The sequence below is a fragment of the Dipodomys merriami genome, unplaced genomic scaffold (genome assembly GCF_024711535.1).
Source record: "Dipodomys merriami isolate MVZ:Mamm:240054 unplaced genomic scaffold, mDipMer1.0.p SCAF_201, whole genome shotgun sequence".
NCBI classification, from domain to species: Eukaryota; Metazoa; Chordata; class Mammalia; order Rodentia; family Heteromyidae; genus Dipodomys; species Dipodomys merriami.
In genome coordinates this window covers 2,177,508-2,191,115 of record NW_027203394.1, presented here as the reverse complement: position 1 = coordinate 2,191,115, position 13,608 = coordinate 2,177,508, and the positions used below count along the sequence as shown (strand labels likewise).

At 46.2% G+C, this 13,608-nt stretch overlaps 1 protein-coding gene across 1 annotated transcript; it reads left to right on the top strand.

Annotated features, from left to right (window-relative positions):
- Positions 1-12,257: 12,257 nt before the first annotated feature.
- Positions 12,258-13,196, top strand: LOC138833187 (olfactory receptor 4K14-like). Its single transcript, XM_070031552.1, has one exon. The coding sequence runs from the start codon at positions 12,261-12,263 to the stop codon at positions 13,194-13,196; it is 936 nt and encodes a 311-aa protein (XP_069887653.1). The 5' UTR covers positions 12,258-12,260.
- Positions 13,197-13,608: the final 412 nt, after the last annotated feature.

Sequence of the window (13,608 nt, the reverse complement as noted above, 5' to 3'; positions counted from 1 at the left end):
TGAGCCTAATGTGGTCAAATTTGTTCTGACAGGTATCAACTTACCAAGCAGGAAGGGAGAGGCTTCACCTCGTTCTCCAGGCCCAAGTGTAGACATGAAAGTAAAGATGAATACTTGATGCAGACTCGGAGAAACGCCAGTGGAGAGAGCAAGTTCTGATGGGATCCGATCCATCCAGACCATCCTACATTGGTCTATACACCATGAACCTATGTTCACGATTCCAAGCTCTCACATTTTATCCTGACACTCTGCGTGTTTTCTTCTCAAAATGCCTATAGTCAGAGGAAGACAACATGTATCAAAGGCTGGAAATCATGGCAAAAAAAGGCTAGAGAGAAAGAACTAGGGCCAAGAGCTGAGGCACTTGCCTAGCTTGTGGGAGACCCTGGAACACAATACCACTGGAATTCACAGACTAAATTGAAACACCTTTGTGTACCTAGTAACGTGTAAAGTAGGGCTAGGAACATGGCAGAGTGCTTGCCTAGCATGCATGAAGCCCTGGGTTCAAATCCTAAATACCACATACACAGAAAAATCTGGAAGTGGTGCTGTGGCTCAAGTGGTAGAGTGCTAGCCCTGAGTGAAAGAGCTCAGGGACATTGCCCAGGCCCTGAGTTCAAGCCCCAGGACAGGCCAAAAAAATATATTAAGTACCTATGTTATGAAAACAAAAATCTCTTTGTGCTGGTCCTGGGGCTTGAACTAGGGGCCTGGGTGCTCTCCCTGAGTTGTTTTTGTCCAGTGCTGTACCACTTGAGCGACAGCTCCACTTCTAGATGAGCCAGATTAGGAATTGGACATCCTTTAGAGCAGGCCTAGTCAGAGCTGGTCAAAACTGGAGCTGTGGCTGAGAACCAGGGCCAGGCCCGAGGCAGTGATGGTTTACTCGTAATAACCCAGCCAGTGAGAGCTTCCCCCAGGCACAGAGAAAGATCACAAAGGAGTTTTACTAATGGGTCTGCAACTGCGGAGTCCTGAGCTCTGTCAGAACTAGGAGCAGCTGCAACCTACAAGGCTTTTGTTTTCTCCTTCCCACAGGTGTCAGCTCTCTGCAGGCCCCTCAGCTCCTCAGGCTCTCTGCCTCTCCGCCGGCCCCTCAGCGGAGCCCCGCCGGCCTGAGGAGACCCTCGCCGGCCTGAGGGGACCCTGCGCCAGCCTGAGGAGACCCTCGCCGGCCTGAGGAGACCCCCCGACAGCCTGAGGAGACCCCGCGACGGCTTAAGGAGACCCCGCGCCGGCCTGAGGAGACCCGCGCCGGCCTGAGGAGACCCCGCGCCGGCCTGAGGAGACCCCGCGCCGGCCTGAGGAGACCCCGCGCCGGCCTGAGGAAACCCCGCGCCGGCCTGAGGAGACCCCGCGCCGGCCTGAGGAGACCCCGCGCCGGCCTGAGGAGACCCCGCGCCGGCCTGAGGAGACCCCGCGCCGGCCTGAGGAGACCCCGCGCCGGCCTGAGGAGACCCCGCGCCGGCCTGAGGAGACCCCGCGCTGGCCTGAGGAGACCCCGCGCCGGCCCCCTCCGCTGGCCCCTAATCCAAGCCTCTGCCGCCTCAGGAACCCCTCCGCCAGGCCCCTCCGCATAGCCGGATCCCATACCTCACTTGTCTCCTGCTCAGCTCCACAAACCCCGCCAAGCGCTGCTCACTTCCTCTCCCTAACCCCGCCCCTCTCCTGCTTGGCTCCACAGACCCCGCCCTGCGCCGCTCACTTCCTCTCCCTAACCCCGCCCCTCTCCTGCTCGGCCCCACAGACCCCGCCCTGCGCCGCTCACTTCCTCTCCCTAACCCCGCCCCTCTCCTGCTCTGCTCCACAGACCCCGCCCTGCGCCGCTCACTTCCTCCCTAACCCCGCCCCTCTCCTGCTCCACAGACCCCGCCCTGCGCCGCTCACTTCCTCTCCCTAACCCCGCCCCTCTCCTGCTCGGCACCACAGACCCCGCCCTGCGCAGTTCACGTCGTCTCCCTAACCCCGCCCCTCTCCTGCTCTGCTCCACAGACCCCGCCCTGCGCCGCTCACTTCCTCCCTAACCCCGCCCCTCTCCCTAACCCCGCCCCTCTCCTGCTCTGCTCCACAGACCCCGCCCTGCGCCGCTCACTTCCTCCCTAACCCCGCCCCTCTCCCTAACCCCGCCCCTCTCCTGCTCTGCTCCACAGACCCCGCCCTGCGCCGCTCACTTCCTCCCTAACCCCGCCCCTCTCCCTAACCCCGCCCCTCTCCTGCTCTGCCCCACAGACCCCGCCCTGCGCAGCTCACGTCCTCCCTAACCCCGCCCCTCTCCTGCTCGGCCACACAGACCCCGCCCTTCGCCGCTCACTTCTCCCTAACCCCGCCCCTCTCCTGCTCGGCTCCAGAGACCCCGCCCTGCGCCGCTCACTTCCTCTCCCTAACCCCGCCCCTCTCCCTAACCCCGCCCCTCTCCTGCTCGGCCACACAGACCCCGCCCTTCGCCGCTCACTTCTCCCTAACCCCGCCCCTCTCCTGCTGGGTTCCACAGACCCCGCCCTGCGCCGCTCACTTCCTCTCCCTAACCCCGCCCCTCTCCCTAACCCCGCCCCTCTCCCTAACTCCGCCCCTCGCCTAGTGGGCCCCACAGACCCCGACCTGCGCAGCTCTCGTCCTCTCCCTAACCCCGCCCCTCTCCCTAACCCCGCCCCTCTCCCTAACCCCGCCCCTCTCCCTAACCCCGCCCCTCTCCCTAACCCCGCCTCTCTCCCTAACCCCGCCCCTCGCCTAGTCGGCCCCACAGACCCCGCCCTGCGCCGTTCACGTCTTCTCCCTAACCCCGCCCCTCTCCCTAACCCCGCCCCTCTCCTGCTCTGCTCTTCCCACAAACCGAGAGGGTGCAGTGACCACTGATTCCCACCAGATGGTGCTCTAGCTATGTACACGATCCTCCTCGTCTCAGGACCAGAGGGGTGCAGTGACCACTCATTCCCACCAGATGGTGCTCTAGGAGTGTGCACTGTCCTCTTCTTCTCAGGTCCACGTTTGCAGTGACCAATGTTTCCCACCAGAGGGTGCTCTAGGCCTGCACATGATCCTCCTCATCTCAGGACCAGAGAGGTGCAGTGACCACTTCTTACCACCAGATGGTGCTCTAGGTATGCACGCTGTCCTCAGGACCCTTGGCCTCCCACAAGCCTGCCCCTGGACCGCTCACTTCCTGTTCCTGCCCCACCCCTGCAGTGCTCCAGTCCTCCTAGCCTGTAGCTGCAGCTACTTCTGCCCAGGACACTGTAAAACTTGAAGCCCTGATGAAGTGTCCCAAAGCCTCAGTGCCAAAGACAGACCAGCCTCTGTTTGGTCCTGCTGCAAAGTTTAGTGTCTGAAGCCCAGAGCAGTCTTGTCCCAGTGTTATGGGGAAAGGAGTCCACCCTCAGCCTCACGTAAAAAGATGACTAAGTGGGCGAAAGACTTAAAGAGAAACTTCTCTGAAGAAGAAAAAAGGATGGCCAATAGACAAGAAATGCAAATCAAAACAACATTGAGATATCACCTCACCCCAGTTAGAACGGCAAAAATCAAGAACTCTAACAACAACAGATGCTGGAGGGGATGTGGACAGAGAGGAACCTTACTGCATTGTTGGTGGGAATGTAAACTTGTTCAACCACTTTGGAAAGCAGTATGGAGGTTCCTCAAAAGACTCCAAATAGAGCTCCCCTATGATCCAGCAATCCCAATTTTGGGCATTTACCCAAATGTTTACAAACAAGACCACACTAAAGCTACCAGCACAACAATGTTTATTGCAGCATTATTTACCATAGCTAAGATATGGAACCAACCCAGATGCCCCTCAGTAGATGAATGGATCAAGAAAATGTGGTATATATACACAATGGAATTCTATGCCTCCATCAGAAAGAATGACATTGCCCCATTTGGTAGGAAATGGAAAAACTTGGAAAAAAATTATATTAAGTGAAGTAAGCCAGGCCCAAAGAAACATAGGTCCCATGGTTTCCCTTATTTGCAATATCTAGTATATGTATGAGTCAAGTGGAAAAGGTCAGATAATGTGATGTCAGGAAAATGAACCCTTAGATATGTATTTTAATGTTTTTTTCTTTCATGCATGTGTTTCTAACACATTCATAAGATTATTTCTTTGTTGTTTTGTATGTCCCTCCCCCACAGTATAACCCCTGCTTTCACTATATTTGATGTCAGTATAACTTGTGGAGGAGATGGGGAAAAACCAGTTGTTTAAGGATTCAGGTGGACCTGTTGCAAGAATGAGAAGTACAAGTTGTCATGTCCAAACGAGCTTTACAACGTCAGTGGGGGGGGGGGAGAAGGAGAAGGATTGGGATTGGGGGGGAGGGGGGAGGCTGGGAAGGGATGTGAAGGGTAAACAAAGGAGGAGGCTGCAATGCTTGGTAAGAAATGTACGCATTATCCTGCCCATGTAATTGTAACCCCTCTGTACAGTATGTTCACAAATAAAATAAAATTAAATTTAAAAAAAAACATCCACGTGGTCCAGCCTGGCCACGCACAGGTGGCCAACGGGATGGTAACACCACATAAGGGTTGCATGTTTATGTCCGTGGCCAATGGGTTACACTGTGACTCCTAGGAACTGTTTGAACTAACCTATCCTTCTGGCTTGAATTGGTGGGCAAATTTGGGGTCCCCACACAAAGCAGGAGGATATTCTTACTCTTGGGGTTTGTATATTCAGAAAGATAATGTCCTATGCCCCTGCATCCTTGAAGCTAGGGGCTGTTACAAAGACAGCTACAGGAGCTTTATTACAGAGATAGCTACAGGAGGACACACAATGTGCACACCGAGGCATCGGCTCCCACGGGGTGGGATGCACAATGTCACAAGTCAGGCGCCATTCTAACTGGGCAGGGTATGAGACAGGGCTGAAGTCCGTGTGAAATGCGTTTTAAGGTCTCCCTTCATGGCCTCTCTTTGTTTTTAGTAAAGGGTCAACTTCTCGGCTTAGTTTTCCTCACACAGTCTGGGACCTTCACAGTCTAGGAGACCCTTCCCCCTACACCAGCTCTCACTGAATTCTCACAGTGTCAGCTCAGGCCCAGCAGTCAGGGCCAGCAGTGATCTGCTGGGTGCAGGAAGGAGATGGGGCCCCAGAGGAGCCACGAGGTCCATAGGGAGGTAGAGGCTGCCGGGAGAGGCAGGAGCATTGTAATGGGCCGTGTTCCCAAAGTTCATACATGGATGCTCTCATCACCCGGTACCGGTGAATGTAACCTTACATGGAAATGGGCTCTGGGCAGGAGATCAACGCCAATTCCTGCTGTTATTGTGTCCCTAAAAGGGGGGAATTGGGTCCCAGATGATGATCCAGGGATGATCCTCTGTAGAGACGTCACCCTGCTCTCACAGGTTTAGAGGCCTGAGAGAAGACCTAGAACTCACTGCCTTGTACCTCCTGAGGGAATGCGGCCCAGAAGACACTGATTCCATGCTGCTGGATTTGGAGCTGTGAACACAGAGCTCTAAACCACCCAGGCCGCAGCGGTGTGTCACAGCAACCCTGGGAAATAGCACACAAACGGGCTGCTCTTTCCACACTCTCTTCTCCGCCTCTCCCCTGGAGATATCTAGGGTGGTGCTTCCCTCTGCAGCTGCTGAACTCAAACAGCCATATTGTCCAGCAGTCTTGGGTTCAGGCAGCCCTGGAATCTGTTCCTGGATGGTTTATCATTTCAGGCCAGGAGGCGTCTGTGCAGAGGGCCCCCCTCAGCTCTGGACCCCAGATAGCAATGAGCTGCCCCTAAAGGCCACACAAAAGGCAGCTGCCCTCCGGAGCTTGACCCACACATGGATGAGTCCTCTGAGCTCTGGCAGAGAGAAGCCACGCAGGGGACCTGAGGTGGCTGTATGTGAGCCAAGGTGCTTGGTTCTTACAGGTTCTTACCCGATGAGAACGGGATAGGGTCTTGCCAGGTAGTGACTTCCTTAATCAGCAAGAGCCGAGTGCTCGGCCCGCCTGGACACTCAGCAAGAGCCAAGTTCTAGGCCCACCTGGACACTCCGCGAGAGCCGGGCACAGCGGGGGCTGATTCACAGCTAGTCAGACTCAGTGGGAACCTACTCACAATCAAGGAAAGCAAGAAGAGCCAGAGGGCTCAGGCCCTCAGTTCAAACCCTGGTCCCAACAACATTTTATCTTTAAAATGTGGCAGTACCTAACTTAGAAACTTTAGTTTTACAAAGACAACCTGCAAACTGGGATAAAAACATTTTCAAACCACATCAAATTATATGGCTGCTGTATTAATTTTCCAGGACTAGCACAGCAAAATGCAAAGACTGGCATTAAACAACAGAACTTTTTTAACTGTTAGTACAGTTTTGGTTTCCTGAAGTTTCTCTTCTAGGCTTGCCCAAGTCTACCCTCTTCACAACTCTTTTTTTTATTATTATTATTTTTTTGGGTCCGGTTGTGGGTCCTAAACTCTGGGCCTGGGCCCTGTCCCTCAGCTCTTCAGCTCAAGGCTAGCACTCTACCACTTGAGCCACAGCACCTCTTCTGGCTTTTTTCTTTTTGCTTATGTGGTGCTGAGGAATCGAACCTAGGGCCTCAGGCATGCAAGGCAAGCGCTCAGCCACTGAGCCACCTTCCCAGCCTCTCTTCACAACTCTTAACACTAACATAACACCAATATATAGTTCTAACAAGCAGAATATGTTCCAGAAGAAATCATATTGCCAGAATGGTTATCTTACCCAGAGAATTTGACCCTTTAGTCGATGACATGTTTAATTACTCATATCCTTAATTCTTGAGTTTTAAAACATATAAAAGTCCTGACAGCTGAACAAGGACAAAGAGGCGCATGCCCACAATAATTATAATCCAACTGTCACTCTCACTAATGGATATCATAGATAATAATTCACCAAAGACAAACTACTTTGAATGTAACACCTTCAACAAATATTACACATTTCTTTTTTAAATAGTTACCAATTTATGAAATATTCTTGGCTAGGAAACATGTGTTGCTATTAAGATAATCAAGTCACTCACATTTGTACACACGTGTACAGCAGTTTTAATTGCAGTACTTCAAAGCTGGAAACATGAGTTATATATCAGCAGATGAGTTATATTTTGTGGTAAATACAATTCAATAACAATGAACAATATAAAGCAGTATTCTATCAATATGAACAGAAATATGTAAGTAACAAACTATGGTAAGTAGTAGGAGTCATTTGTGTTTGTGTATGTGCCGGTCCTGAGGCGGCAACTCAGTGTCTTAGCCTTCTGTTTTTATTGTCATTGTAACAGTGATGCACAGAGGGGCTATAGTCCCGTAAGTCACCTAATAGGCCACCCCTCCCTTTGCTTTCCTCCAGTCTCCCCCTCTGACCACAAGTCCCATAGTTCATGTTCCACATCGTGTACACTGAACACCATGACTGCATTTGTTACTCTCCCTCCCTCTGTATCTGCACCTCCCCTTTGCCTCCTCCCCAAAGGAAAAAAACCCAAAGACAAAAAACAAAAACAACAAACAACACCACCACCACCAACAGCTTGCATTTCCTGGAATCCATGCTGAGAAACAGTCTTTTAAATGTCCAGCATTGCCAGCTGTTTCCAGGGTGCCCTGCTTTCCTCTGTGTGTGGGAGCCCTGAGTCCTGTGCAAGTCACGATGCCCAGTAGTGTTTCAGGCCCAGCTTCCACATACGAGAGAAGACAGGCACCGTGTGTCTCTCTGAGCATGACCTACTTCACTTACTAAGATTCGTTCTAGATCAGCTCACCTCCCCTTCCACACATTGGAAGTCCCCCACCAAGCCTGTAGCAACCTCGTGGGGATGATTTTTTTGTTTCTCAATAAAGTTGTTCTTAAATCTAAAAGGTCTATTTTAAGCTCACATTAAATGTCCTATTTTAAAGACCTAAGTGTGCATAGCTAATTTGACAACTAGTTCATACCTATCACTATCTCAGGCAATTATTGGATATACTGAAACACATCAGCTAAACCAAGACTGACAGTTTAGAAAACCTCAAAATAGGTTCAGGCATTCCCTTTACATCCTGGTTTTTCTGTGGTTTCAGGCCACATTGTCCAGCCTATCATCTCCCACAACTGTACATAAAATGTTAACTCATTTTCATTCTATAGACTTACACACCAAGATTGCAGAGGTTTTCCCCCAATATTATTTGTTAAATTAATAGCTTTTAAACTCCACTAACTTTAATTCTGAGCTGACTCATATTAGGTTTGGTCATCTCCCTTTTCTGATTTCACAAGTAGATAGCACTTAATCACACTCTTAACAATAAATACTCAAGAGATTACAAGATAATTATGTCCATGATTTTTGTTTTGTTCAGAACAAAGAATATGTGACTTTCACCCAAGGGAAATTCTTCAGACAATGAATATATGTCAGGCTGAGGAGGTGCTTCCACAGATACTTTCTGAAAACAATGTGGATTTCATCCTAAACGCACATTAGAAGATAAGTTGAAACTAGAATCTAGCCTAAGAGAAAAGTATGCTGAGTAAGTTATTTTGTCTATCTGGCTCTCTTCTATGGGGTAATTCATAAACTATTTCTGTGTGTATATTTTAAAGATGTCCACTTTGTTTCCAGTGGAATACAGCTTCTTTATCTTCTGAGATTTTCAGAAAGCAATCCATGGAATTCCAGATTTTGTATTACTACAGCAATTTCCTATTACCTTGACAGTGCCACAGTGCCACTTCCATCTTTTTGTGTTTATGTGTTACTAAGGAATTGAACTCCGAGCTTCGCACATGCTGGGCACTCTTTCACTGAACCACATTCCCAGCCCCAAAAGTGAACACACCACCAAAACAGACAGGTCTAAGTCAGAAGATCACAGTTACTTGCTTCTTAATTGATAAAAGCAGCATCAAGCTATCCTTATCAAAATGGTAACTTTTAGCATGCAGATAAAAGCAAAAAAGAGAGTATAGTTCTAATGGGAAGTGACAGAAGTTTAGTGCAGAAATATGACTAAAACAATCTGAAAACAAAGAACAGCATCACAACCTACTAGATGACAACTACAGCCCTCATCAGTTTACATCTCCTTAAATCTACTTTAAGTCCTAATGTATGCTCATAAAAATGAAAGCACTGGTATTACAGAGTTTAGTACTATTACAGAAAATCAGTCTGCAAAAGTAAATTACCTCTAGAAGAGAATGAATACATTTTTGTGTTAAATATCCCTGAAAAAGTAATTCCCTTTGTTTCCTTTCCTTGTGTTTCAATTTTATTCATCCAAAATTAACATTACCATCTTTGATGAGACTTGACCCACATTAAAATTTACAATTCCACAGATGCCTTAATAGAATGCCCTGTTGCTTCTAGGTCTTCAAGAATATGGCTAACTTCTTTTAGGCCAAAAAGGAGAATCTGTCGTTATGTTCTTGGAAAGTAGACAGCTTGAAAATGTATTCTTGACATTTGTACATCACATGATCACCCTAGTAACCTACTCAGAGAAAATGTAAGTAGTATTTTCAATAAAGGTTATAGCTAGTTTTTTTTGTTTAAAGAAGTGTTCAGCTGAATACTATGAATTTATTTCAAATAAAGTTGGAAATAGTACTGTTTCATGATCTGTTATAAAGACTGGAGAAAGGAAATAACTAATATTTATTAACTTACTTGGTATGTGAAATGCTTCCATTTTTCTATGTAGTTTCTTTGTGTGGGGGGGAGGGGTCATGGGGCTTGAACTCTGGCCCTGGGCAGTTTCCCTCAGCTCTTCAGCTCAAGGCAAGCACTCTACTGCTTGAGCCACAGTGCCACTTACAGTTTTCTAATGGTTTATTGGAGATGAGAGTCTCACGAACTTTCCTGCGTGGGCTGGCTTTGAACCACGATTCTCCTGAGTAGCTAGGATTACATGAGTGACCCACCGACGCCCAGTTTCTATATAGTTTCTTTTACATCTTAATAATACATCTGTTAATTTCATCACATATATAATGAAGTGGAAACAATTATGCTTACTATAAGGTCAAAAATACTTGAGTAAAGCTTAAATAGGGTCTGACTGTTTTAAAAACCTATTGTTAGCAGGGTGCCTGTGGCTCATACCTGTAATCCTCGCTACTCAGGAGGCTGAGATCTAAGGATGGCAGTTCAAAGCCAGCCTGGGCAGGAAAGTCCATGAGACTCTTATCTCTGATAAACTACTCAGAAAAAGCTGAAAGTGGCACTGTGGCTCAAGTGTGCTAGGCTGGAGCACAAAGAGGCTCAGGGACAGTGCCCAGGCTCTGAGTTTAAGTCCCACACCAGGGGGGAAAAAGAAAAAAAAAAAGAAAACCTATGGTTAGTCTAAGAACTCTGCTAAGTAACAGTGTCAATATAAAATAATCCACCGATATTTTTACAATAAGAACAGCCTTTTAAACTGAGTGGTTTTTATTGGCCAACATTGCCTACGAGTGTGCGTTTGGCATCTTTTAGCACATTCTCTTGAGCACATTTGAAATCCCACTTTTAACCCATTAACATCCAGGAGACTTATCCTAGCAGGTAGAAATAGTTTTTGAAATCATATCCTTGACATTTTTATGTTCTTAAGAAATCAAAGTTTGAGCAAAGATGTCAGATTACTCAAAATATCTAAAGGACAGTATTCTATTTGGTGGAAGACATATATTTTCCTAAGAAATTGGGCCGATTGATGTCAAAGAAATATGTTTATTTGCAAGTTATGAGACTATTATGTTATATCTTCTTTCTGCTAGCAAATGTAATGTACGTAATTTCAAGAGAATTTTTTTCGTTTTGCTTTAGTGTATGACTTGCTAAGGAAAAGTAAAAACAGTGCTCATGGCTCATGGCTTTTATATTCACTTGCTCTCCTCAACCCCACCCTAGAGATTTCAAAGGATAAAACAAGATGAACTCATAAACTAAAACAGTGCCAAAAGAGACAATTAAAGAAGGGGAAATATTTTTTCTGCCATGTGGCTTGAGGACTATAAATTTACTTAGAAATCAGTATCAGCAATATCATTATATTTAAAAGTGAATTAATTGTGCTAATTGAAGGGCTTAGCGTCACACTCAGCACTAACAAAGATACACTTCACTAATACAAACATTTATTTATAACATTCTCATAAATAATCAGAGAGGGCAAGGGCGATCACGGTGTTAATGATAATTATTTCATCATATGTAGATAAAGAATAGATATACCTATCTACCTATAGGTCATTAAAGATACTTATAGGGAAACAGGCTAATTTTATAATTTTATACTGTCTACATAAGAACTTTCACCAAGATTACAAGGATTCAATATAAATAGCACAAAGTGGCATCTGAGGTTGGTATTACGTAATTTTTATTTAAATTCACAATCAGTTTAACCATCACCTTTCCAAGTCTATGACTCAAGCCTTATCATGTGATGTAAAGTGGTGTAACAATCAGACTTTCTAAAAACTGAACCAGAGGAAGAAGCCAGCATTCATCTCACAGCATGATCATTGTTACCCTTTATTTACATATATATATATATATATATATATAATTATTTATTGTGAAAATACTGTACAGAGGGGTTACAATTACATGGGCAAGATAATGAGTACATTTCTTATCAAGCATTGTAGCCTCCTCCTTTGTTTCCCCTTCCCTTTCTCCCCCCACATCCAATCCTCCCTGCCCCCCCACACCAAAATTGTAAAGTTCGTTTTCGACATAATGACCTGTACATCTCATTGTTGCAAAGAAGGATGGCCAAGAGACACATGAAGAAATGCTCAACCTCCCTAGCCATAAAAGAAATGCAAATCAAAACAACATTGAGATACCACCTCACCCCAGTTAGAATGGCGAAAATCAAGAACTCTTAATAACAGCAGATGCTGGAGGGGATGTGGACAGAGGGGAACCTTACTGCATTGTTGGTGGGAGTGTAAACTTGTTAGCCTTTCTTGTTACTGCTATAATCTATTCCCTTATTGTGAGAGTACTTTCCCAACAACCCATTTCAATTAAAAAAAATCACACCTCAAAAAATAATAAAGATCACACCTCTTGTTCTACTTCTTGGAAATCTAATTTAATTAGCTTCTTTGGAGGGCATAATTTCATTTGGCCAGGACTTTTGCTGCCACAATTTTTAATTTTTGATATTGCTGGCAAATTTCAATGTGAATATCAAATTCTAAAACTTAAGTACCTTTTCTCATCTCATTAACTGACAATTTATCCTCAGTTATTTCCAAGGACATTCTGAATTTAAAAAATGAATGGAAACAATCAGTCCACAGTGTCAGAGTTTGTGCTTCAGGGACTTGGCTTCACACAGAATCTTCAGGTTTTCCCCTTCATGGTATTTCTGATGCTCTTTGTCATCATTCTGTCAGGGAACACGGCCATCATGATCTTGATCATCACTGACCCTCACCTCCACTCCCCCATGTACTTCCTGCTGGCCAACCTGTCCTTTGTTGATCTGTGGCTCTCCTCCGTCAGCACCCCTAAGATGATCGCAGACTTTCTGAGGGTGAACAAGACCATCTCCTTTGGAGGCTGCATGTGCCAGATCTTCTTTGCCCACTTTATTGCTGCTAGTGAGATGGTGCTCCTTGTGGTAATGGCCTATGACCGCTATGTGGCCATCTGCAGACCGCTCCACTACTCCACCATTATGAGCCTGCAGAGGTGTACTAAGCTGGTGCTGACTTCGTGGCTCATTGGTTTTGTGCATTCTATCAGTCAGCTGGCTGTGATTTTACCACTGCCTTTCTGTGGTCCCAGGAAAATAGACAGTTTCTTCTGTGACATTCCTCTGGTCACCAAGTTGGCCTGCTTGGATGCTCACTATTTGGACATGTTAGTCAACATAGACTGTGGGATGGTGGTAGTGACCTGCTTTGTTCTGCTGCTAATGTCCTATATGTACATTCTTGTCACTATTCGCAAAAGCTCCAAAACTGGCGCCTCGAAGGCCCTGTCCACCTGCTCCGCCCACGTCACCGTGGTGGTCATCTTTTTTGTGCCCTGCATCTACATCTATGTGTGGCCTCTCAAGATCGCTTGGTTGGACACAATTCTTGCCGTGTTTTATTCTGTTATAGCGCCTTTGCTAAATCCAGCCATTTATACACTGAGAAATAAAGAAATGAAAAATGCTATGAAAAGATTTAAAAACTATGTCTTGGGTTCTAAGGGAACCTAACAGGTTACCTAATAAGGTGACTGTAGCATTTCTATAGGGTTACCTAATGCCCAGAAACCTCATTATAGCTGCTTTATATTGACAATAATGGAAAATGAGTAAATTAGTTTACGTGTGAAATTAGTTCCAGTCTCCAGATACCAACATATTTTACTATAATTTCCAGGAATTAAACATTTATTACCAAACAGGAGAATGGTATGAACTAGTTTAATAAAATGCAAATATGAATACTCCTCCATCATAGGGAAATTAATTTTTTAAGTTTCAATGAAGAATAATGTAAAATATGTTCAACGAAATCATACGCGTCAATGAATTTCTTTGAATACTGTGTTCTGTACATTTCCCCTTAAGCCTTTCACTTACCTTTTGTCAAGTGTCAACTTCTTCCTACCTTTCCCAGGCAAAC

Excerpts from the sequence above, each read along its gene's own strand:
- LOC138833187 (XM_070031552.1), top strand. The coding sequence starts at position 12,261 with ATGAATGGAAACAATCAGTCCACAGTGTCAGAGTTTGTGCTTCAGGGA.